The 24,790-nt window shown below is 41.2% G+C and overlaps 1 protein-coding gene and 1 long non-coding RNA gene across 4 annotated transcripts in view; both read right to left on the bottom strand.

The window, feature by feature from the left end:
* LOC133542906 (uncharacterized) overlaps positions 1-24,790 on the bottom strand; it is a 32,066-nt gene that overhangs the window by 4,452 nt on the left and 2,824 nt on the right. For all 3 annotated transcript variants that reach the window (XR_009804242.1, XR_009804243.1, XR_009804244.1), the window contains exons 2-3: positions 20,091-20,203; positions 5,050-5,136 (exon numbers count right to left, since the gene is read on the bottom strand). This is a non-coding gene — a long non-coding RNA (uncharacterized LOC133542906). The remainder of the gene's footprint in view (positions 1-5,049; positions 5,137-20,090; positions 20,204-24,790) is intronic.
* fth1a (ferritin, heavy polypeptide 1a) lies at positions 6,442-12,926 on the bottom strand. Its single transcript, XM_061887158.1, has 5 exons — positions 12,638-12,926; positions 11,010-11,115; positions 8,640-8,786; positions 7,001-7,126; positions 6,442-6,821 (listed from the first exon to the last, which is right to left on the bottom strand). Exons 2-5 carry the CDS (start codon positions 11,109-11,111, stop codon positions 6,663-6,665), a joined length of 534 nt encoding a protein of 177 aa, XP_061743142.1. The 5' UTR covers positions 11,112-11,115; positions 12,638-12,926; the 3' UTR covers positions 6,442-6,662.

The following is a 24,790-nucleotide window of genomic DNA, read 5'->3' as shown; positions in this document are numbered from 1 at the left end:
CGATCTTGTTGACCTCAATACTACTATTGTGACTTACAAAGCTCATAACCACATGCTGCCTGGGTGTCTACAGGTGAGATTCAAACCCAGAGAGAAACCTTATGACCTCAGAGGCTCAGCTTTCTTTTAAAAAGCAAAATTAAGAAAGAGCTTAAAAAGTAGATGTGTTTCTGTTAGAGGAGTTCAACTGTGGAACAGCTTGGATGATTCCTTAAAATGTTCCAGTTCCATTCATCCATCCATCTTCTACCGCTTATGCCCTTTTGGGGTTGCGGGGGGCGCTGGCACCTATCTCAGCTACAATCGGGCGGAAGGCGGGGTACACCCTGGACAAGTCGCCACCTCATCGCAGGGCCAACACAGATAGACAACATTCACACTCACTTTCATTCACACATTTAAAAAACACTTTAAGACCATTGTCTTGAAAAAATATATCACTCTTGAATCAACATTGTAGTTAACAATATGATTAATGTTAATTAAAAACTAAACGTGGGATATAAATAATAATAATGGAAGTATAATAGTTTTGTATATATAGTATATAATTGGTGCAAAGGTTTAATACATGTGCAAGGATATTTCACATGCCTTTACTGTGTATATAATTGAACTACGTTCATGTTGTGTATAATGTGTATTCATAATATGTTGTGCAAAGGACATTTCATAATTTTCGGAAGTTTATTTTGTACTTGACATTGTTTATAGGGTTAGGTGCAATAAGTATTTAACTTAAGCCTAAACCCTTTCGGTCTGCAACATTTTTTCAATCTATGTACAACTGTTTGTTTGTTTTGTTGACCATTGACCGAAGAAGAACAAACTAAACTAAACTAATTAGTACATCAGTCGAGGAAAAAGATTAAACTACATATATAACATACTAATACACTAATGTGTTGACTGATGAACATTATCACATAATTCAGAAAATATAAATAACGACAAAAAAAGAAATACTATTAACAGCAACATGTAAGTGTAAAAAAAAACATGATTTGTACATTTTCAGAATCCATCCATTTCTACCGCTTATTCCCTTTCGGGGTCGCGGGGGGCGCTGGCGCCTATCTCAGCTACAATCGGGCGGAAGGCAGGGTACACCCTGGACAAGTCGCCACCTCATCGCAGGGCCAACACAGATAGACAGACAACATTCACACTCACATTCACACACTAGGGCCAATTTAGTGTTGCCAATCAACCTATCCCCAGGTGCATGTCTTTGGAAGTGGGAGGAAGCCGGAGTACCTGGAGGGAACCCACGCATTCACGGGGAGAACATGCAAACTCCACACAGAAAGATCCCGAGCCTGGATTTGAACCCAGGACTGCAGGAACTTCATATTGTGAGGCAGACGCACTAACCCATGTGCTTGTTTTATTTTTAGACAAACAAAAAAACAATCTGAAGTTGTCTTTATTTTTAAGTAATCGTGCCGTGATTTTACCAGTCTGGCTCACTTGGGAGTAGATTTTTCTCCATGTGGCCCCCGATCTAAATGAGTTTGACGCCCCTGTTTTAGCGCAAATAATATGCTTGGTCATATTTCCTGTTTGAGACTGTAGACCTGGGGTCTCAGACACGAGGACCGCTGGACGTTATTTTGCGTCCCCCACCTTAATTCCAGCCATGCATCTTCTTCCGCTTATCCAAGGTCGGGTCGCGGGGGCAGCAGCCTAAGCAGAGAACCCAGACTTTCCTCTCCCCAGCCACTTTGTCTAGCTCTTCCCGGGGGATCCCGAGGCGTTCCCAGGCCAGCCGGGAGACATAGTCTTCCCAACGTGTCCTGGGTCTTCCCCGTGGCCTCCTACCGGTTGGACGTGCCTTAAACACCTCCCTAGGGAGGCGTTCGGGTGGCATCCTGACCAGATGCCCGAACCACCTCATCTGGCTCCTCTCGATGTGGAGGAGCAGCGGCTTTACTTTGAGCTCCTCTCGGATGGCAGAGCTTCTCACCCTATCTCTAAGGAAGAGCCTCGCCACCCGGCGGAGGAAACTCATTTCGGCCGCTTGTACCCGTGATCTTATCCTTTCAGTCATGACCCAAAGCACATGACCATAGGTGAGGATGGGAACGTAGATCGACCGGTATTGACCCACCTTACTATGAAAGTTTAATGTTAGTGAGGCCTCCGTGTGTCACTTGGATGTCGCTTGACAGCGTTGTTTTATTTGGGTACAAAATGGCTCTTTCAACGTTCTGGGTTGCCTACCCCTGCATTAGTGGAAAAGCGGCAAATGAGTGAAAACCATGGAGACAAGGGTTTTCTTACGTACCTGGCCGCAGTCACATTGCGACACCTGTCCGTCAGTAATAACATCCATTCATTTCTACCGCTTATTATAGTGTCTATCTCAGCTACAATCGGGCGGAAGGCGAGGTACACCCTTGACAAGTCGCCACTTCATCGAAGGGCCAACACAGTCAGACAACATTCACACTCACATTCACACACTAGGGCCAATTTAGTGTTGCCAATCAACCTATCCCCAGGTGCATGTCTTTGGAAGTGGGAGGAAGCCAGAGTATTCGGAGGGAACCCACAAATTCATGGGGAGAACATGCAAACTCCACACAGAAAGATCCCGAGCCCAGGATTGAACCCCAGACTACTCAGGACTTTCGTATTGTGAGGCAGACGCAGGAACCCTCTTCCACCGTGAAGCCCACCAATTCAAACCGGTATTTCTTTTTTTTTATTGTTTAAGTTGCATTGCCTCACACGATAAACACTACATTTATTTCCATGACGGCGGAAAACACTCGGGAGACGTCACTTTCTTGCGCTGGCTATCCCGGTACTTTCTCGGCTATTATCCGCCGACCGCCGTGTTGCTGTAGGGAGGAAAAGCAGAACGACACACATGTGGAAATAACATTATTCTCCGTGCGTCGGCTAAATACAAATATATTCCACAACCCCAAAGATGTCTTTTTCAAAGCCTGCAGTAAAGAGAAAGGTTGGTGATGAGCAAAGGCAATTCCAGGAAAAGTGGGAGATGCAATATTTCTTTGTTGAGCACTCGGGCCCCCCGATGTGTCTTATTTGCACAGAGAAAGTTGCGTGTGCACAAGGAATACAATTTGAAACGTATTATACAACTAGACATACTGAGGAGTATGCAAAAAAAATAAAAAAATTTAAGAAATCTTTTTTGCAGCCCAGCCTCACCAAGTCTCTGTGGCCCCCCGGTAAATTAAGTTTGAGACCCCTGCTGTAAACTAACTTGAGCAGTGCTGCCACCCAGCTGGAGGTTTTTGTGTTATTCAAAAAAGAAAAGAAGACGGCAATCCTCCAAGTCTCTTGACTCAAGTGTTTATAAGTGATTTGTTTGGAAGTTCCCATGTTGCTTTAAAGATCATTTCCTTCATAAAATGTAATTCTTAAGACAATATCTCTAAAACTTGCTACCAAGACTGTACAGTTTTTGGATGGACTAAAAAAAGAAGTCAAACAATGTGATCCAGTATTGGAAACTGCTTCAACCCGCAAAGAAAGAAGAAGAATCCTGATAAACATTTTGACCTTTGTTGATAAATGAGATACTATGTAACATATTAAGTCAACCACAATTTATGGATAATCTCTTCCTGGGAACTGTTACAGATTGAGACATGAAGTGAACAAATGCGTTCGAAACAGGAAACGGGTAGGATTAAACAAACTCTGCTTCTTTTGTCTCCTTTTTGGATAGTTGGAAATATGTGAACTACACACTAACAGTATGCATGTTCAAAATAAATACCAAAAAATTTCCTTAAATCTAAGTGAATCCTGGCAAGAACTACATTTTGACCAGCACAATACACTCACTGAATATGCAAATGCAACAACTATTTTTGCTCATATTTCATGAGATGAATTTAAATTGTACCAAAAAAAAAACCTATTTCTCCCCACTAGCCTTTTGTTGACATTAAATTTGGCCAGAGAATGTTTCCAATTGCATAATCTGATTTTGAAAAAGACAATCTGATTCAGGAAGTGGTCCTCAAGCTTTTTTCACAAAGTACAACCTTAGAAAACTCTTATTTGCTCTCAAAGGACCTCCATATAACCAACATTAACACAGTAGCGTAGTTGGCCTGAATATTCAGGTTTTATTCAACAAGTACCGTATATAAAATTTTATTAGACACTATAAGGTTACACAGTTTTAACAAAAATACCTTGAATATAGAAAATAAATAACTAAATCAATTAAGTGATTTTTTTGGTGTGCCACTAGATGGAGCCAGTGTATTACAATTCGAGAATCACTAGATTCAGGTGTTTCCATATGTTGGAGGAATTACTAATTTAGTGCATGTAAACATACTAAATATTGTACAGACAACTTCTCCTTTGCAGAGTTAATCCACTTCACAGGTGTGGCATCTGTGTTAGTAGTCCAGAGTACGTATGCCCATGAGGGTATTCCATGGTAACAATGTTCGACATCAGCAAACCAGTAACCCACACGACATCATTACCGGCTACCATACAGTGGTCACTCCCAGCCCCTCAGTGCAGTAAAACTATATTTTGTAATGACATTACAGTAGTCAGCATAAGGCACACATGTGTCTAAATCAGCACTTTGATATGCCACACCTGGTGGATGGACAATTTTGGCAAATGCTCCTTAAAGGCATCCTGAAATGAGATTTTCTTATTTAAACGGGGACAGCAGGTCCATTCTATGTGTCATACTGGATCATTTCGTGATATTGCCATATTTTTGCTGAAAGGATTTAGTAGAGAACATCAACTACAAAGTTCACAACTTTTGGTTGTTAATAAAAAGCTTTGCCTGTACCGGAAGTAGCAGACGATGTGCGCGTGATGTCACTGGTTGTAGAGCTCCTCACATTGGCCACCAGCAGCTAGAGCAATTCAGACCGAGGAAAGCGACAATTTCCCCCATTAATTTGAGTGAGGATGAAAGACTTGTGGATGATAGCGAGAGCGATTCAGTTGTTATTAGACACATTTACGAGGGTAATTCTGGAAAATCCCTTATCTGCTTATTGTGTTAGTGAGATTATATAGTCATACCTGAAAGTTGGAGGGGTGTGGTGACCGCCAGTGTCTCTGAGGGAAGCCACGGAGGAGCCAAGAGAGTCACAGCTGCCCCTTGGACAGCTGCAGGAGGAACGAAACAAGCCCTGCTCAAGTCTACGGTAAGAGCAGACTTATTACCACAATTTTCTCACCGAAACCTGTTGGTTGACATTTGGTAGAGAACCATGTTCGCTTCACCGCTCTGTTCCATATTAAAGCTTCACTGTCATCTTTAGGGAATGTAAACAAAGAAACACCTGCTGCTTTTTTTTTTGCTACAGCCTGGCCGCAATACGCCGATTTCCACCAACATCTTTCTTCTTTGTAGTCTCCATTATTACGACGTCCCACTGGGTGTGAGTTTTCCTTGCCCTTATGTGGGCCTACCGAGGATGTCGTAGTGGTTTGTGTTGTGGTTTGTGCAGCCCTTTGAGACACTATTGATTTAGGGCTATATAAGCAAACATTGATTGTTTGATCATTAATTGAACAAATTGCAAAAGATTCAGCAACACAGATGTCCAGAATACTGTGTAATTATGCGATTAAAGCAGACAACTTTTAGCCGTGATCGGTGCTGGAAGAACATGTCCGCTACCACCGGGGACATCAATCGCACGCGTCATCATTCCGCGACGTTTTCAACAGGATACTTTGCAGGAAATTTAAAATTGCAATTTAGTAAACTAAACCGGCCGTATTGGCATGTGTTGCATCCATCCATCCATTTTCTACCGCTTATTCCCTTTTGGGGTCGCTGGCGCCTATCTCAGATACAATCCGGCGGAAGGCGGTGTACACCCTGGACAAGTAGTCAACTCATCGCAGGGCCAACACAGATAGACAGACAACATTCACACTCACATTCACACACTAGGGCCTATTTAGTGTTGCCAATCAACCTATCCCCAGGTGCACGTCTTTGGAAGTGGGAGGAAGCCGGAGTACCCGCAGGGAACCCACGCATTCACGGGGAGAACATGCAAACTCCACACAGAAAGATCCCGAGCCTGGATTTGAACCCAGGACTGCAGGAACTTCGTATTGTGAGGCAGACGCACTAACCCCTCTTCCACCGTGAAGCCCGCATGTGTTGCAATGTTAATATTTCATCATTGATATATAAACTATCAGACTGCGTGGTCGGTAGTAGTGGGTTTTAGTAGGCCTTTAAGAGACGAATCAAGATTTGAGAAAAGGATAATTTGTTCTGTCCATGAAAAATATGAAAAAGATAAGTGCTGCATCTCTAAGATTAGTTCTGAATAAGCGAACAAGCTCTGATTTTCCTTTGATAAAAGGAAGTAAAAACACTTGAGGTTTTGCTTCTGTGCCCATCTGAAGTTTCATTCAGCACATTTCAAACCATAGAAAACAAGACAACTATTCAAGTTAACTTCATTTATTTTTTTCTGCTGGACATTTGGTGTAAATCAGCAGTAAAAACATTACAGGTATGGGATGCAGGATACTGCAAAGCTCAAGTTGAATGAAGTGTAATGCGATAGAAGTTATTAAAAGAATAACATACTGGCCTGTAGCATGCAGGTGGCTTCCTATTTTGGCTACACAGAAAGCGGAATGCAAATAAGAGAATCAGGATGGATTTAGCTGCTTTCTTTGCCCAGAGTATGTTTGTCAAATAGGTACTCTGCCATGCCATTCTGAGGTGCGCCCATGCGACGCAGGTTGGTCACCCAGTCCCCCAGCTCTTTAATGGACTTCACCTGCTCGTCCAGGAAGTGGGTCTCAATGAAGTCGCACAACTGAAAAACATTGAAATAACATGCTTAATTTTTTATTTAAAAAATAAAATACTTTCATTGCACTAAACTGTATATCTACAATATGTTGGCACCCCATAATATGAACAAGAAATTGCCTTGAGTGAAAAGACATGGATGTTTTAGATTGGAAGGTTGCATTGACAGTGTTTGACACTCACATGTGGGTCGGTGTGCTCAGAGCACAGTTTGTGCAAGTCCAGAAGTGACTGGTTGACATTTTTTTCAAGCTGCAGGGCGCATTCAAGAGCTTCCACACCACTGCCCCACTCATCCCGCTCAGGCTTCTAGAACACAAAACACACACTTTTATTAGACATGCTGCCTATGATTAGAGGTAGACTTCTAAGTTTTAGTACAGTGGAACCTGTTTATGTTGACGCTTTTTGGACAGCATGACTGACGACATAAACAAAAACAGACCAGCCATGTTACTTTGGCCAGAGATATAAGTAGAATAGGTGATTTTAAAGTATTTTAAGCATAGTTTGTCTGGATTGTTTTTACTCCATTAAGCATAACCTTAATCTAACAGAGCTGCTGTGGTTGCATATCCTTACTACAGCAATAAAGCTGTACTCCAAGCACATTGTTTTCTTGCTGTGGCTAACAACCAAAACAAGATGTGTTTTGGTCATTGCTGTGGTAAACCAGGTTTATACCAGCATGCTTTTACTTTAAAGCTTACTTTGCATTGCACAGGAAGTCATTGTGTGTCCATCCTAATGTGTAACAAGGTTTATTAACTACATTCTGACGTACCCAAGGTCTCATTTGCAAATGTATCGACAGCTTAATTTAGTTATGTTTGCATGCAATTTTGTGGTTATTAAAGTACTGTTGATTTTGGTACATATTTGACTGAATGGCAAAGCACTATTTTAGGAGGCATGTTTTTCACTCTGTAGCCACGTAGGGAACATGTTATTTCTAAAAAGAAAACATGGATTGCCTGAATATATTTGGCTGGATAAAATTATGTTAGGAATTTAGTAAATTATTATCCTTCCATCCATTTTCTACCGCTTGTCCCTTTCGGGGTCACTGGAGTTTATCTCAGCTGCATTCGGGTGGTATTAAATCAGTCTCTTATAATAATAATAATTAATAATAAATAAGTCTCTAATCAGATTAAGATTTTAGGTGTTTATTGGGGTACTGTCTATTTAGCCAATTATCACACTCTAATATTTTATTTAAAAAACTGACAAATCTAGTGAATTGCCCTTTGATTGATTTGTAAAAGTCTTGTGATTCATCTTTTGAGTGTCTGACATTAGGCATACTTCGCTATTGTCAACATCAATCTCCCATCTAAAAGCAATCGGGGGCGGTTTTGTTATGAGAAAAATAAACTAGTTAGTCAACATATATTTTGAGTTACATGTTTTTTTTTGGTGTCCCAATTATGCACATTTTAGATTTACATAATTACCAAGACAACCAATCATACCACAAACTGCAGCCACGTGAGAAACACGGACAACCTATGTTGACGTAAACTGACTAATCTTTTATACAAGCGACCCTTTTTATGTATACAAAAACATTCAATTATACAAGTCCCTATTTCATCAGACGTTTACGGTTTAACATTTGTGGGTGTAGAAAAGATAAGCTGCAAAAAAAAGAAAAGAAAAACACTTCCACACCCTTGTTATCAGTATTTGCTCTTTGCTGCCCTCCCACCTTGGGCTTCATGATAACCCCCGAGGAGAAGTGTATGTACAACATTTAACCAAAATAACTAATGTTTCTTTGCAAACACACAAAAAAAAAAAAAAAAAAAAGAGCAGATACCCTGACGTCTTGAAGAAAGATTCTGCCTCCCCGCTCGTTCTGAAGTTTCATGAGCTTCTCCGCGTGCTCGCGCTCCTCGTGTGACTGGTTACGGAAGAACTTAGCAAAATTGTGCAAAGCTTGGTCATCCCGGTCAAAGTAGTATGACTGTAAAAAAAGTGACATAGGAATTGTAGAGGTATGCTGTATATATTAACCACAATACAAATACAATAAGTCAAAATCACTTTTTTTTGGCTGATTGTCACAAATTCCACACAAATACACTAATTACATTTAAGCTTTAGTCCCCTTCTGTTGTAAAAGAGTATAGGAAGGTGTTGGAAAAAGTATCAAGAAACAAGTTTATTTGAAAAACACAACTTTTACAGCGTTAAGGAAAAGGAAGGAATACATATTAAAATATAAACAAAAAGTAAAAAAGTAATCAGGAAAAGGAAGGAATACATATTAAAATATAAACAAAAAGTAAAAAAGTAATCAGGAGTAACAAAAAAAGCCAGATTTTTTTTACAATAGCTGAATTTATTCAATTGTATAAACGAGTATTGCATAAAACCATTTAAATTAAATAACAATGCTAGGGTGTTTTGTTCGGACGTCTTGGCAAATATCGACCTAAATTGAACTGCTTTTGGCATCTTTTATAAGGAAAATGTATTAAATGGGCCACTGTACCATTTAATTGTTCCATACGTGGACCAAAGTGGGAAAATGTTGGACACCTCTGGTTTATTACAACAATTAACTTCAAACCATGAGTAAATGACAACTCTGTACAAGCGGTTTACGGCTTCCAGGTGTTTAATGCTCCGGCAATAAACTATTCAACCTTCTTCCACCTGCAAATCCTATCTCAAATTAACTTCAGACTTTGTTAAATTACTCAGCTGCGGTCTAAACTGGTCATTGATCCAATCGATAATGTACTACCTCCATAGGGTGGCTTGAGGGTAAAACCGCACACTGCATCCATTCCACCTGCCCGAATATACTATGTTCAAACTAAATCTGGCCATCCTAGTTACTCAGTTCTTAGCTTATAGTTAGCATAAACCAGGGGTTCTTAACATTTTTGACCCCGAGTCCACCTTTTCCACAACAGTGACCCACTCAAATATTACAACTGAACTAGTAATCTTAACTTTAATCGTATTGAATATTTATCTTTAACCGATTTACAGTTTAATAGGAAAAACCTTTTCAAATTATATGAAACCATGTGCTAATCACAAAGATTATCAAGGCTTTAGTGAGGCTGATTTCAAAAATACTATTTGCAATAGAATATACTCAAAAATGGATGTAAAAATAAATCTACATATTAAATTATGCAGTGTTAAAATAAAATCTAACTATCCATCCATCCATTTCCTACTGCTTGTCCCTAACTAATTAATAATAACACATGTTAAAGTGTCAATAAAATTTTGCAAATGAAAATACAGGTTTACCACTTCAGTTATGTTTTAAAAAACATTTATTTGACTTTGACTACAGACTTCTTCCGTTTGATACGGTCATTATTGCCACAAGTGGTGGAAAGGAGTATTAAGTCTGAATACCACTGTCGCCCATATGGACCGTCACTACTCGATCAGTAACATAAGACACCAACTGTCCACGCGTCACTTCCGTCATCCTAGTTGCCATGGTTTTCTCTTTTGTAATCTTTAACTGAAAAACAATATCTTAAAAATAGATTACATGCAAAACTAATGTTAATTAAGAATACAGTGTTTATTTTGAAACCTGAACCGTGTACTCAGCACCCTTAAATGGCAGAGAAATTTTAAACATTTTTAAAAAATGTATTACGTTGTTTACACTAAATACATTAACTTAATACTGATCATTTAGAAATATTTTTGGTTACACCACAGATAGAGTAAGTGCATTGTTTAAAAAATAATAAAAAATTAGTACTTTAAAAAAAAAGTATGCGATGGGAGTGCATTATTTATTGCAATGACAGAAAAATAAGTGATCGCAAATTTGGCGATTTTAAATCTACCCCTTGTTCAAGTTTAAATTCTTGTTTCTTTTGAATCCTTGGCAAGTTATTTTTATTCAAAACTAAAGATTTAAATATCACAAAACATGACGTAGCAGAAGCTTCGTCGTAAAATATTGCAAGTCTCGGAAGTGACGTAGTCTTCGCGCATGCTTGGACCGATCGTGTTTTCCGGTCCCGATTGAGTAGTGACAAAATTATATTTTTTGCCAGCCCTCTAGAGGGCGTTCCCGGTCCAACATGGGGCCCTGGCCCTATTGTTAAGAAACATTGGTATAAATGGTAGTGAAAAGTACTTGCCTGAAGTTTTTCCCACCTATTTTATACCCAATTACACTGTGCTGTTGGAGACTCACCATGGACAGGTAGACGTAGGAGGCATACAACTCCAGGTTGATCTGCCTGTTGATGGCAGCCTCGCAGTCCTGATGGAAGTTCTGTCTAACCTGGGAACTCATGGTTCTGAGATACAATATTAAATTCAATTATAAGCACAATCAATTCAACACACAACTTTTAAATCCATTTTGTGTCTGTTTACTTATGTATCAAGAAAATACGCAGACATACCTTGTTTAAAGGCCTACTGAGACCCACTACTACAGACCGCGCAGTCTGGTAGTTTATATATCAATGATGAAATATTAACATTGCAACACATGCCAATACGGCCGGATTAGTTTACTAAATTACAATCTTAAACTTCCCGCTGAGTTTCTTGATGAAAACGTCGCGCAATGATGACGCGTGTTTGTGACATCATCGGTTGTAGTGGACATATTAGCCCAGCACCACTCACGGCTAAAAGTAGTCTCTTTTTATCGCATAATTACACAGTTATTTGGACATCTGTGTTGCTGAATCTTTTGCAATTTGTTTAATTAATAATGGGGACTATAAAGAATAATTATGTGGGTGGAAATCGGTGGATTGCAGCTGCCTTTAGCACCGAAACACAGTCGGTGTTTGTTTGTTGTGAAGCTTTAACACAGAGTGGTCAAGCGAACATGTTTCTCTACGTCAAGCACCAAGTTTTTGGATGGGAAAATTGTGATATTAAGTCAGCTCTTATCGGACACTTAAGTAGATTACGCGACCTCATCCTGCAGCTCAAAAAGGCAGCTGTGATCTTGGCTCCTCTCAGAGACACCGGCGTTCACCGCAGCCACCCAACTTTCAGGTATGACTTTACAATCTCACTAAAACACTATTAAAACAATAAGCAGATAAGGGATCTTCCAGAATTATCCTAATAAACGTGTCTAATTGCATCTGAAACTCTCACACTGCCGCTGCCCTTTTTTTTTTTTTTAGTGCCTCATTAATATTCCTCATCCACGAATCTTTCATCCTCGCTCAAATTAATGTGGAAATCGTCGCTCTTGCTACTGGAGGCTATGACTATAAAAAATGTGAGGATTTGAGGAGCCCTACAACCAGTGACGTCACAGGCACATCGTCTGCTACTTCCGGTAAAGGCAAGGCTTTTTTATTATCGACCAAAAGTTGTGAACTTTATCGTCGATGTTCTCTACTAAATCCTTTCAGCAAAAATATGGCAATATCGCGAAATGATCAAGTATGACACATAAAATGGACCTGCTATCCCCGTTTAAATAAGAAAATCTCATTTCAGTAGGCCTTTAAATGATAAATTCCACAAATGGAATGCGTAACCTTGTTTCTAGACATTTGTTGAAAAATAAATTGCACTAATGAGTACATAAGATTGTTTTTATGACATGTCACTTATAAAGATGTAGGCGGGAGAGACTGCGCAGAAGCTTACTGCGCACAGTCCACTGTTTTTATGACATGTTATTTATAAAGTTGGAGGCGGGAGAGACTGCGCAGAAGGTTACTGCGCACAGGCCCATTTAACGACATCAACAACCTCATTGTAGTCGATGATTTAAAAAATAATAAAATAGCTACGAATACAATAATAAAAACTAACAATTTATGTGAATAGAAGTGTTCTTACCTGATTCAAGAAGCAGGTCTCTCTTGCGACACGGGGGTGGCGTCGTTTTATTGACGTGCGTAGTTAGCGTAACAAATGGCTAGCTTACGAGCGAGAGGGAATTCGGACCAGCAGGCGTTTTTGTTTTTGTTGCGAAGTTCTTCTTTTATGGTCTAAACGGCGGCCGTAAAAGACAGATGAAAGGTTGCCGTTCAAGCACTGTTGAAGCAGGTAACCTTCACTGTCTGCTTACCGAGACGTGACTGTGGCTTTTTTTTATCGCCTTCGTCTTTAACAGGACACGCCGGTCGTGACGTCACTAAGCTTCCTGTTTAGGGTGGGGTGCACAAAAGTGCCTTAACGTCGCCCAACGTGTCAATTCGCACCGTTCCACTCTTAAAAAAATAAAAAAATATATAAATAAACATTTTAAAGCCTTTTTGATAAGAACATTGCAATTTAATGCTATATATATGTTTGTTATATAAAACTTTTTTTGGTCTGTTAAATATAGGAGAAGGGGCGGGATAAACTCGAGTGGTAGCAATTTACAATTACGAATTTACGAATAAAAATATGGCCATTTTTATTTTCAATAAGCGCACAACTGCCCACTGACGTTAATCAATTTGGGAAAGTGTAGTATAGCTAAAAAGGTATTTGAGACACAATTGTTGTCTGTCTATCTGTGTTGGCCCTGCTGCATGATAACATGTCAGCCACAGTGCTCAGTGGCAGTGGAGATGAAACAGAACCCTTTAGGATAGACACAGGTGTAAAACAGGGATGTGTCATCGCTCCAACACTATTCTCCATTTTTGTTGCTGCTATCCTCCATCTCACAAACATACATCTGCCCCAGGGAGTCGAAATAATGTACAGAACCGACGGTCAACTCCTCAACATCAACCGTTTCAGGGCCAAAGGTCAAACCACCACCATATCCATCATGGAGCTGCAGTATGCAGACGATAATGCCCTCGTAGCCCTCTCAGAAGAGGACCTGCAGTGCACTCTGTCTGCTTTTGCGAAGGCATGCCACCAGCTTGGTCTTGCCATCAATATAAAGAAAACCCAAATCCTCCACCAACCACCACCAAACAGTAGTGCGCCTGTCCTGCCCCCAAACCTCTCAATTGACAAAATCCGACTGGAAAATGTGGACCACTTCCCATATCTCGGGAGCCTCCTGTCATCTAAAGCTGTCATTGACGATGAAATTCACCACCGCCTCAGCTGTGCCAGCGGGACCTTCTCAAGGCTGAGGAAGCGGGTCTTCGAGAACCGTGACCTCCAAGCAAAGACCAAAATCCTGGTCTACAAAGCAGTCGTGCTCCCGACACTTATGTATGGGTCAGAAGCCTGGACCACCTACAGCAGGCACTTAAAAGCACTCGAGACCTACCATCAAAGATGTCTCAGAAAAATCCTCAAGATCAGCTGGGAGGACCGACGCACCAACACCAGCGTCCTGGAGGAGGCTGGCTTGCCCACCATCACTGCCACGATTGCCCGAAACCAACTCAGGTGGACTGGCCATGTAGTCCACATGCCTGACTCTCGCCTCCCAAAACAAGTCCTTTATTCCCAGCTTGTTGAAGGGAAACGGGCCCCGGGAGGTCAAAAGAAGATATTTAAGGATAACATCGAGGCAAACCTGACAAAGTGTCACATAGACCTTAAGTCTTGGGAAGTCAAGGCAACAGACAGGACGATGTGGAGAAACCTTGTCCGTGAGGGTGCCGCGCAATATAATGACGACCTCCGCCATGCTGCACAAGACAAGCGCAGACTAAGAAAGGAGAGAGAATCCATCAAACAGGCCCAACCCAAACCCACCACCACTACATTCCCTTGTCCACATTGCCCCAGAATAATCAGGTCCAGAATCAGCTTCCACGCCCACCTGAAGACCCACAAGGACCAGGAAGGAGGACAGTCATACTCGACCACGAGTGACCGCCGATGATGATGGTGGCGACTTGTCCAGGGTGTACCCCGCCTTCCGCCCGATTGTAGCTGAGATAGGCGCCAGCGCCCACCCGCGACCCCAAAAGGGAATAAGCGGTAGGAAATGGATGGATGGATGGATGTTTCTCCATATTTTCTCTATGGGGCAGCACGGTAGAGGGGGGTTAGTGCGTCTGGCTCACAATACGAAGGTCCTGAGTAGTCCTGGGTTCAATCCCGGGCTCGGGATCTTTATGTGTGGAGTTTTTATGTCCTTCCCTGTGACTGTGTGGGTACTCCGGCTTTCCTCCAAAGACATGCACCTGGGGATAGGTTGATTGGCAACACTAAATTGTCCCTAGTGTGTAAATGTGAGTGTGAATGTTGTCTGTCTATCTGTGTTGGCCCGGAGATGAGGTGGCAATTTGTCCACGGTGTACGACGCCTTCCGCCCGATTGCAGCTGAGATAGGCACCAGCGCCCCCCGCGACTCCAAAGGGAATAAGCGGTCGAAAATGAATGGATGGATGGATGTTTCTCTATGGCAGTGGTTCTCAGGCCCCGTTTACACTAAGGTTATCCAGGGTAAATCCCACCTAACCTTGTCCTTGTCCACACACACACAATGGTCCTTTAATACCCCCTCCCCCCTCCGTCAGCCGGCGCAACACGACCTAGTACGCATGCGCGGTAAATGCGCGCGTCATCGTCGCCTCCAGTGTTGCTTTGTGTGCAAGTTCTTGAATATAACTTATCTGAAAAATATCCAGTGGTGTGGTATTTCAATTAACTGGAATACAGTGTGCTGTGGGGCCATATTTTAGAGACTCACACCTGAGCCATCATAAATTAATACAATCTTTAATAAACACGTAAAAGACAAAAAACATTTTACATCAATCAATCTAGGGATCTAGATATCTGGTCAGGACACTCCTCACTCTTTTGCGTTCACCTTTTTGGTGACTTTATATACTCTGGACCTAGACGTTGAGTCGGCGACATACATGGCGGACAATAACTGATACAGTCTGCTTTGCCAGTCCAAAAGCATTCGCCGTTTTCCGTAGTCTTTCCTCGACGGCCAGACGCGCTACATTTTTAAAAATCACATCAACGGGAGCCCGCATTCTTGTTGTGTCTCATTTGACAAATGGACAAAGTTTTTTGGTAAGTAGAATTACAGCTGACCTAGACATTAAAAAGCTCTCTTGGCGTCTGAGATGTGTTGTATCCCAAATAGCTGCAATCGCTTTCTCTTAATGTATTCAGGTGTGTTTTCCACAAGTGTCTGTACATGTAGAGGAAGGTAAAACACGGGCATGTCTGGATGATTCGCTTCCATATTTCCAGTGGTTACCTCCGAGTCCCAAAACCGCTTTATTATGAAGTTGGCTGTGGCGCGTTCTTTGTGACGTCACCGACTTATTGCCACCTCAGTAGAAACTCGGCCTTCTAAGTACCACCATGATTACCAACATTGAATTACAGTAGCGTAATAGGCCAAAGTATTCATTAAAACAAGATTATTATATTCTAACAAATATTTTTAAAAGTTTTGGCCACTGTAATATTACACACAGTTTAATCAGCAACACTGTGTTTAAAATGTAGGAAAATAAAATGGTATGCTGATTATTAGGCATACCAAGTGTTAAACTTGCGTTGAGAATGAGCACGTTCAGTGGAAGGCTCAGACTCCCAAAATGCAACACGGAACGACACAGGAGGTCCTTCATACCGACAGCCATCAGACTGCATAATGCATATGTTTCTCCTTGACTGCACTTAAATGTAGAATATATGTAATATATATTTATATTATTCATATATTATTGTGACGTCTTGGTGGCATTGTGGTGACGAGTTGTTATCTCGTGGGTGCAGCGAAGATGGACACAATGAGGTAGGAACAATAATTTATTTTTACTAACTAAAACAGACTAAGAACCAAAAACACTTGCTCGAAGGCACTAACAAACAAAACGGAAAGCGCTAGCATGAGCTAGGGACAAACAACTGAAACAGCATGGAAGTTAATGTACACGAAGGTAGTTACCACAAGGCTGGAAAGAGCAACATCAACTGTAGCATGAAGCTAATAAGAGTCCAAGAAAGAACAAAGGCGGTCTTAAATAGGGAGATGACTACTGGGGCGGTATAGCTCAGTTGGTAGAGTGGCCGTGCCAGCAACTTTAGGGTTGCAGGTTCGATTCCCGCTTCCACCATCCTAGCCACTGCCGTTGTGTCCTTGAGCAAGACACTTTACCCACCTGCTCCCAGTGCCCCCCATACTGGTTTAAATGTAACATAGATATTTGGTTTCACTATGTAAAGTGCTTTGAGTCACTAGAGAAAAGCACTATATAAATATAATTGACTTCACTTCACAATTATGACAACGGAACAAAACCAGGAAGTGCCACAAAGAACTGAAGAAGACAAATACTAGACAAAATGTGATAACAAACAGAACCAAAACCAGAATATGCCATGATCCAAGACGTGGATCATGACAATTATATTATTTATTATTATTATTATTGTCTATTGTGAGCAAACTGTGGTGCTGAATTTCCTAGAGGGATCAATAAAGTACTTTCTATTCTGTTCTATTCTATTTAAAAACGTACCACAGTTTGAGAATCACTGCTCTATAGCTCTGAACTTTTTAACAATCATGGTTGCATACAACTATAGCTCCTAAAGAGCAAAACTGTTAAAAAATCAGCATGAAAATACCTTTCCACATCACTCTTTCACACCTACTGGTCATTTCACCCTTTGTGAATTGGAGAAGATCCCTTATAATTTCAAACCTGTGCACCCAATTAAAAAAAAATCATTAATGATTATTGTAAATGTACTCCACCCTGCAAAAATATGGTTCAAACAAATCATTGTAGTCAAAATAAACACAACATTTTTGCCCATGATGAATGCAAGTAAACTTATGACCGCAACAGTGCTAATTACTGTAACGTCTTATTTTCGGGTCTCCCCAAGTCTAGCATTAAAAGATTACAGTTGGTACAAAATGCATATATACACCTATATATATATATATATATATATATATATATATATATATATATATATATATATATATATACACCTATACTGGCTCACCTGCACTGGCTTCCTGTGCACTTAAGATGTGACTTTAAGGTTTTACTACTTTCTTATAAAATACTACACGGGCTAGCTCCAGCCTTATCTTGCTGATTGTATTGTAGCATATGTTCCGGCAAGAACTCTGCGTTCAAAGAACTCCTGCTTATTAGTGATTCCCAATACCCAAAAAAGTCTGCTGGCTATAAAGCGTTTTCTATTCGGGCTCCAGTACTCTGGAATGCCCTCCTGGTAACAGTTCGAGATGCTACCTCAGTAGAAGCTTTTAAGTCCCATCTTAAAACTCATTTGACTGGACTCTCACTATTATGTTGGATCCACTATGGACTGGACTCCCACTATTATGTTAGATCCACTATGGACTGGACTCCCACTATTATGTTAGATCCACTCTGGACTGGACTCTCACAATATTATGTTCGATCCACTATGTACTGGACTCCTACTATAATGTTAGATCCACTATGGACTGGACTCCCACTATTATGTTAGATCCACTATGGACTGGACTCCCACTATTATGTTGGATCCACTATGGACTGGACTCTCACAATATTATGTTCGATCCACTATGTACTGGACTCCTACTATAATGTTAGATCCACTATGGACTGGACTCTCCCAATATTATGTTGGATCCACTATTGACTGGACTTACACTAATATGTTGGATCCACTATGGACTGGACTCTCACTATTATGTTGGATCCACTATGGACTGGACTCACACTATTATGTTAGATCCACTATGGACTGGACTCTCACTATTATGTTAGATCAACTATGGACTGGACTCCCACTATTATGTTAGATCCACTATGGACTGGACTCTCACAATGTTATGTTAGATCCACTATGGACTGGACTCTCACACAATTATGTTATATCCACTATGGACTGGACTCTCACTATTATGTTAGATCCACTATGGACCAGACTCTCACACTATTACGTTAGATCCACTATTGACTGGACTCTCACTATTATGTTAGATCCACTATGGATTGGACTCTAACTACTATGTTAGATCCACTATGGACTGGAATCTCACTATTATGTTAGATCTATTATGGACTGGACTCTCACTATTATGTTAGATCCACTATGGACTGGACTCTCACTAGTATGTCAGATTCACTATGGATTGGACTCTCACTATTATGTTAGATCACTATGGACTGGACTCTCACGATTATGCGGACTGGACTCTCACTATTATGTTATATCCACTATGGACTGGACTCTCACAATATAATATATTAGATCCACTAGGGACTGGACTCTCACACTATTATGTTAGATCCACTATGAACTGGACTCTCAAAATATTATGTTAGATCCACTATGGACTGGACTCTCACTATTATGTTTGATCCACTATGGACTGAACTCCCACTATTATGTTAGATCCACTATGGACTGGACTCTCACAATATTATGTTGGATCCACTATGGACTGGACTCTCACTATTATGATAGATCCACTATGGACTGGAGTCTCACACTATTATGTTGGATCCACTATGCACTGGACTCCCACTATTATGTTAGATCCACTATGGACTGGAGTCTCACACTATTATGTTAGATCCACTATGGACTGGACTCCCACTATTATGTTAGATCCACTATGGACTGGACTCTCACTATTATGTTAGATCCACTATGGACTGGACTCTCACACTATTGTGTTAGATCAACTATGGACTGGACTCTCACTATTATGTTAGATCTACTATGGACTGGACTCTCACTATTATGTTAGATCTACTATGGACTGGACTCTCACTATTATGTTAGATCCACTATGGACTGGACTCTCACTCTATTATGCTAGATCCACTCGCCATCCATAGCACCGGTCGCCCAGGGGGGTCCCCACATCTGCGGTCCCCTCCAAGGTTTCTCATTGTCATCCCATTGGTTTGAGTGTTTTCTTGCCCTGATGGGAGATTTGAACCGAGAATGTCGTTGTGGCTTGTGCAGCCCTTTTAGACAATGGTGATTTAAGGCTATGGAAATACACTTTGATTGATGATTGATTGATGGTTATGACGTCAGACCGTAAAGAAAGAGAGAACAAAATGATAAAATAGAATCATTTTTTTTCTGTCGTACTTCCATGCGCAGAAAGTTTCCTCTTTTGAAATGTTGCACTTGGTGCTGCTGTAACTTGACACGTTGTCATTTTGCAAGTAAAAGAAGATGTGTGCAGTGTATCAAGCATGGAGCTGACAAATACTGTACGTTTTGTGCAGCCGGCCTTCTAACACGTGTCTGTAAAGTACACAACATGGACCCGCTGTCCACTGACTCAGCACTTTGTCGTCGGGTTTATTCTGATGTTGCAAAACATGCAATAAGGCGTTTAAGAAACAGCCTTGTGACTCACCTTCAGGACATGACTAATTGTTCCAGAATTTCCCTTCACCTCCATTTGATCCACACCAAACTTTGGAAATAAATATTTGATGCTCACTTTGGTCATTGTCAAAGAAACCAAGGCTGCATTGAATACAAAGGGCATTAAGTTGTTGTAATATAGTATTCCATAACAAAATGCTGTCTACTCTATTGAATAAGTGGCTTTTTTTATGATTTGCAAGATCCACCAGCTTAGGTTTGACAGAAACATTCTATAATATACTTTTAAAAAACTTTTGTGACCTGTTAAGTGACCATTCAGCCATCTTCTTCCGCTTATCCGAGGTCAGGTCGCAGTCGAGTGTCAAGCGACTGGGATGAGAATCAGCACCTCCAAGTCCGAGTCCATGGTTCTCGCCCGGGGAGGGGTTGAGTGCCATCTCCAGGTTGGGGAGGAGATCTTGCCCCAAGTGGAGGAGTTCAAGTACCTCTGAGTCTTGTTCACGAGTGGGAGTCCAGTCCATAGTGTATCTAACATAATAGTGAGAGTCCCGTCCATAGTGGATCTAACATAATAGTGTGAGAGTCCAGTCCATAGTGGATCTTACATAATATTGAGAGTCCAGTCCATAGTGGATCTAACATAATATTGTGATAGTCCAGTCCATAGTGGATCTAACATAATAGTGTGAGAGTCCAGTCCATAGTGGATCTAACATAATAGTGGGAGTCCAGTCCATTGTGGATCTAACATAATATTGTGATAGTCCAGTCCATAGTGGATCCAACATATTAGTGAGAGTCCAGTCCATAGTGGATCAAACATAATAGTGAGAGTCCAGTCCATAGTGGATTTAACATAATAGTGTGAGAGTCCAGTCCATTGTGGATCTAACATAATATTGTGAAAGTCCAGTCCATAGTGGATCTAACATAATAGTGAGAGTCCAGTCCATAGTGCATCTAACATAATAGTGAGAGTCCAGTCCGTAGTGGATTTAACATAATAGTGTGAGAGTCCAGTCCATAGTGGATCTAGCACAATAGTGAGAGTCCAGTCCAAAGTGGATCCAACATAATATTGGGAGAGTCTAGTCCATAGTGGAGCTAGCATAAAAGTGAGAGTCCAGTCCATAGTGGATCCAACATAATATTGTGAGAGTCCAGTCCATAGTGGATCTAACATAATAGTGGGAGTCCAATCCATAGTGGATCTAGCATAATAGTGGGAGTCCAGTCCATAGTGGATCCAACATAATATTGTGAGAGTCCAGTCCATGGTGGATCTAACATAATAGTGGGAGTCCAGTCCATAGTGGATCTAGCATAATAGTGAGAGTCCAGTCCATAGTGGATCCAACATAATATTGTGAGAGTCAAGTCCATAGTGGATCTAACATAATAGTGGGAGTCCAGTCCATAGTGGATCCAACATAATAGTGGGAGTCCAGTCCATAGTGGATCTAACATAATAGTGGGAGTCCAGTCCATAGTGGATCTAACATTATAGTAGGAGTCCAGTACATAGTGGATCGAACATAATATTGTGAGAGTCCAGTCCAGAGTGGATCTAACATAATAGTGGGAGTCCAGTCCATAGTGGATCTAACATAATAGTGAGAGTCCAGTCCATAGTGGATCTAACATAATAGTGAGAGTCCAGTCCATATTGCTTTTAACATAATAGTGTGAGAGTCCGGTCTATAGTGGATCTAACATAATAGTGGGAGTCCAGTCCATAGTGGATCTAACATAATAGTGAGAGTCCACTCCACAGTGAATCTAACATAAAAGTGTGAGAGTCCAGTCCATAGTGGATCTAACATAATAGTGAGAGTCCAGTCAAATGAGTTTTAAGATGGGACTTTAAAGCTTCTACTGAGGTAGCATCTCTAACTGCAGAGGATGGGAACGTAGATCGAAGGGTAAATTGAGAGTTTTGCCTTCTGGCTCAGCTCCTTCAACACCACAACGGATCGATACAGCTTCCGCATTACTGAAGACGCCACACCGATCCTCCTGTTGATCTCACAATCCACTCTTCCCTCACTCGTGAACAAGACTCCAAGGTACTTGAATTCCTCCACTTGGGGCAGGATCTCCTCCCCAACCTGGAGATGGCACTCCACCCTTTACCGGGCGAGAACCATGGACTGAGACTTGGAGGTTCTGATTCTCATCCCAGTCGCTTGGCACTCGACTGCGAACCGATCCAGTGAGAGCTGAAGATCTTGGCCGGATGAAGCCATCGGGACCACATCATCTGCAAATAGCAAAGACCTAGTCCTGCAGCCACCAAACCAGATCCCCTCAACGCCCTGACCCCACCTAGAAATTCTGTCCATAAAAGTTATGAACAGAATCGTTGACAAAGGGCAGCCTTGGCGGAGTTCAACCCTCACTGGAAACGTGTCCGACTTACTGCTGGCGATGCGGACCAAGCTCTGACACTGATCATACAGGAAGCGGACCGCCACAATCAGACAGTCCGATACCCCATACTCTCTGAGCACTCCCCACAGGACTTCCCAGGGTGTCATGATCCACGAATTGGATTATGTCATGTTCTGTTTGTATATTCACATCCTGTTATTTGACGTCCTTAGTTCCTGGTGGCACTTCCTGTTTTGTTCGGTTGTCATAGTTACCCATTTAGTGTCACCTGCCTTCTGTTAGTCACGGGCAACTCATTTGTGATTATCTCCTTATTTAAGACTGCCTTTGTTTGCTATTTGCTCTCGGACTCTCATTTGCTATGTTTATTTCCCTACCTCACATGCTAGTGTCCTTTGTTCTTTCTGGCTCATATGTTAGTTCTGTTGGTTTCTGTTAGTGCCTTCATGCAAGTGTTTTTGTTCGTAGTTTGTTCTTTAGTATAAATAAATCATCATTCTTACCCTCACGCTGTGTTCCATTCCGCTTGCATCCACAAGAGAACGCAAACACGCACCACGATGCCAGCAAAGCGTCACACAGGGGACACGGTCGATTGCCTTCTCCAAGTCCACAAAGCACATTAATTTACCATGAATTGATTAATGTGGACCCCGACTTAAACAAGTTGAAAAACTTATTCGGGTGTTACCATTTAGTGGTCAATAGTACGGAATACAGTTGTGATTAAAATTATTCAACCCCCACACAATTTTGGTGTTTTAGCAAGTTGGACATTTATTCCGTATTTTGCTTATAGTCATATCAAATATAGATGCATTAAATAGACAAATGCAACTTGAATTACAACATCATATTTTGTAAAATACCAAACAATGTCATTTCTCTTAATATTTAATTGACAAAATTATTCAACCCCTTGAAGATCATAACTCTTAAGAACAGAATTTGAATAAGGTCTTTTCAAACAAGTGTTGAAAACACCTGTAGATGTGATTAGAACCATAACGAGCAACAATTAAACGGATTGAAAAAGACGGTGACGCTCAGCTTCTTGTAGATGGTCAGTGGTGTATTTGAAACATGGTGAAGTCCAGGGAGTGGTCAAAGAAGTCAAGAGAGGAAGTAATTTCTCTTCATAGGAAAAGATATGGATATAAGAAAATAGCAAAGACATTACACATTCCAAGAGACACAGTTGGGAGCATAATTCGCAAGTTTAAAGCCAAAGGCACAATGGAAACACTACCTGGCCGTGGTAGAAAGAGGATGCTGTGTGCAACTGCTGTCCGGTATTTGAAGCGTAGTGGTGAAAAACCCCCGGGTAACAGCTGAGGAACTACAACAGGACATTGCAGAGGGCGGAATGCAGGTTTTGTCCCAGACAATAAGGCGCGCACTAAGAGATGAAGGCCTCCATGCCAGAACTCCCAGGCGTACCCCACTTCTGACTACCAGGCACAAGAAAAATAGACTCCAGTATGCCAAAAATCATCTGGAAAAACCCCAAAGGTTTTGGGAAACTGTTCTATGGAGTCATGAGACAAAACTGGAACTCTTTGGGCCTATGAATCCACGTTATGTCTGGAGGAGAAAAAATGAAGCTTACAAATAGAAGGACACCCTGCCTACTGTTAAGCATGGTGGGGGGGTCAATCATGCTCTGGGGCTGTTTCTCTGCCTCAGGTACCGGGAATCTCCAGCGCGTTCAAGGCATTATGAATTCTATTTTCTACCAGGATATATTAGCTGCAAATGTCATGAAGTCAGTGACGAAGCTGAGGCTTGGGAGACGTTGGACCTTCCAACAGGACAACGATCCCAAGCATACCTCCAAATCAACATCAGAGTGGTTGCAGAAGAAGGGCTGGAAGACTCTGGAGTGGCCTTCACATTCACCAGACCTAAATCTTATAGAAAAGCTGTGGTGGGACTTGAAGAAGGCAGTTGCAGCACGCAAGCCCAAGAATATGAATGAACTGGAGGACTTTGCCCAAGAGGAATGGGCTAAAATACATGTAGATGGTTGCAAGAAGCTTGTGTCCGGTTATGTATCACGTTTGAAGGATGTCATTACTGCCAAAGGGTGTTCTACTAAGTACTAAAGATGCATGTAACTAGGGGGTTGAATCATTTTGTCAATGAGATATCAAGAAAAATGTCCTTTTTTGGTATTTTGTAAAATACAGTGTTACAATTTAAGTTGCATTTGTCTATTTGACACATGTTTATTTTATATGACTATAAACAAAATACGGAATACATTTCCAACTTGCTAAAACACCAAAATTGTGTGGGGGTTGAATAATTTTGATCACAACTGTATGTACTGTA

The sequence above is a fragment of the Nerophis ophidion genome, linkage group LG25, assembly GCF_033978795.1.
Source record: "Nerophis ophidion isolate RoL-2023_Sa linkage group LG25, RoL_Noph_v1.0, whole genome shotgun sequence".
In the NCBI taxonomy this organism is placed as follows: domain Eukaryota; kingdom Metazoa; phylum Chordata; class Actinopteri; order Syngnathiformes; family Syngnathidae; genus Nerophis; species Nerophis ophidion.
The sequence above is the reverse complement of the archived record's forward strand: the minus strand, read 5'-3'. Positions and strand labels throughout refer to the sequence as shown.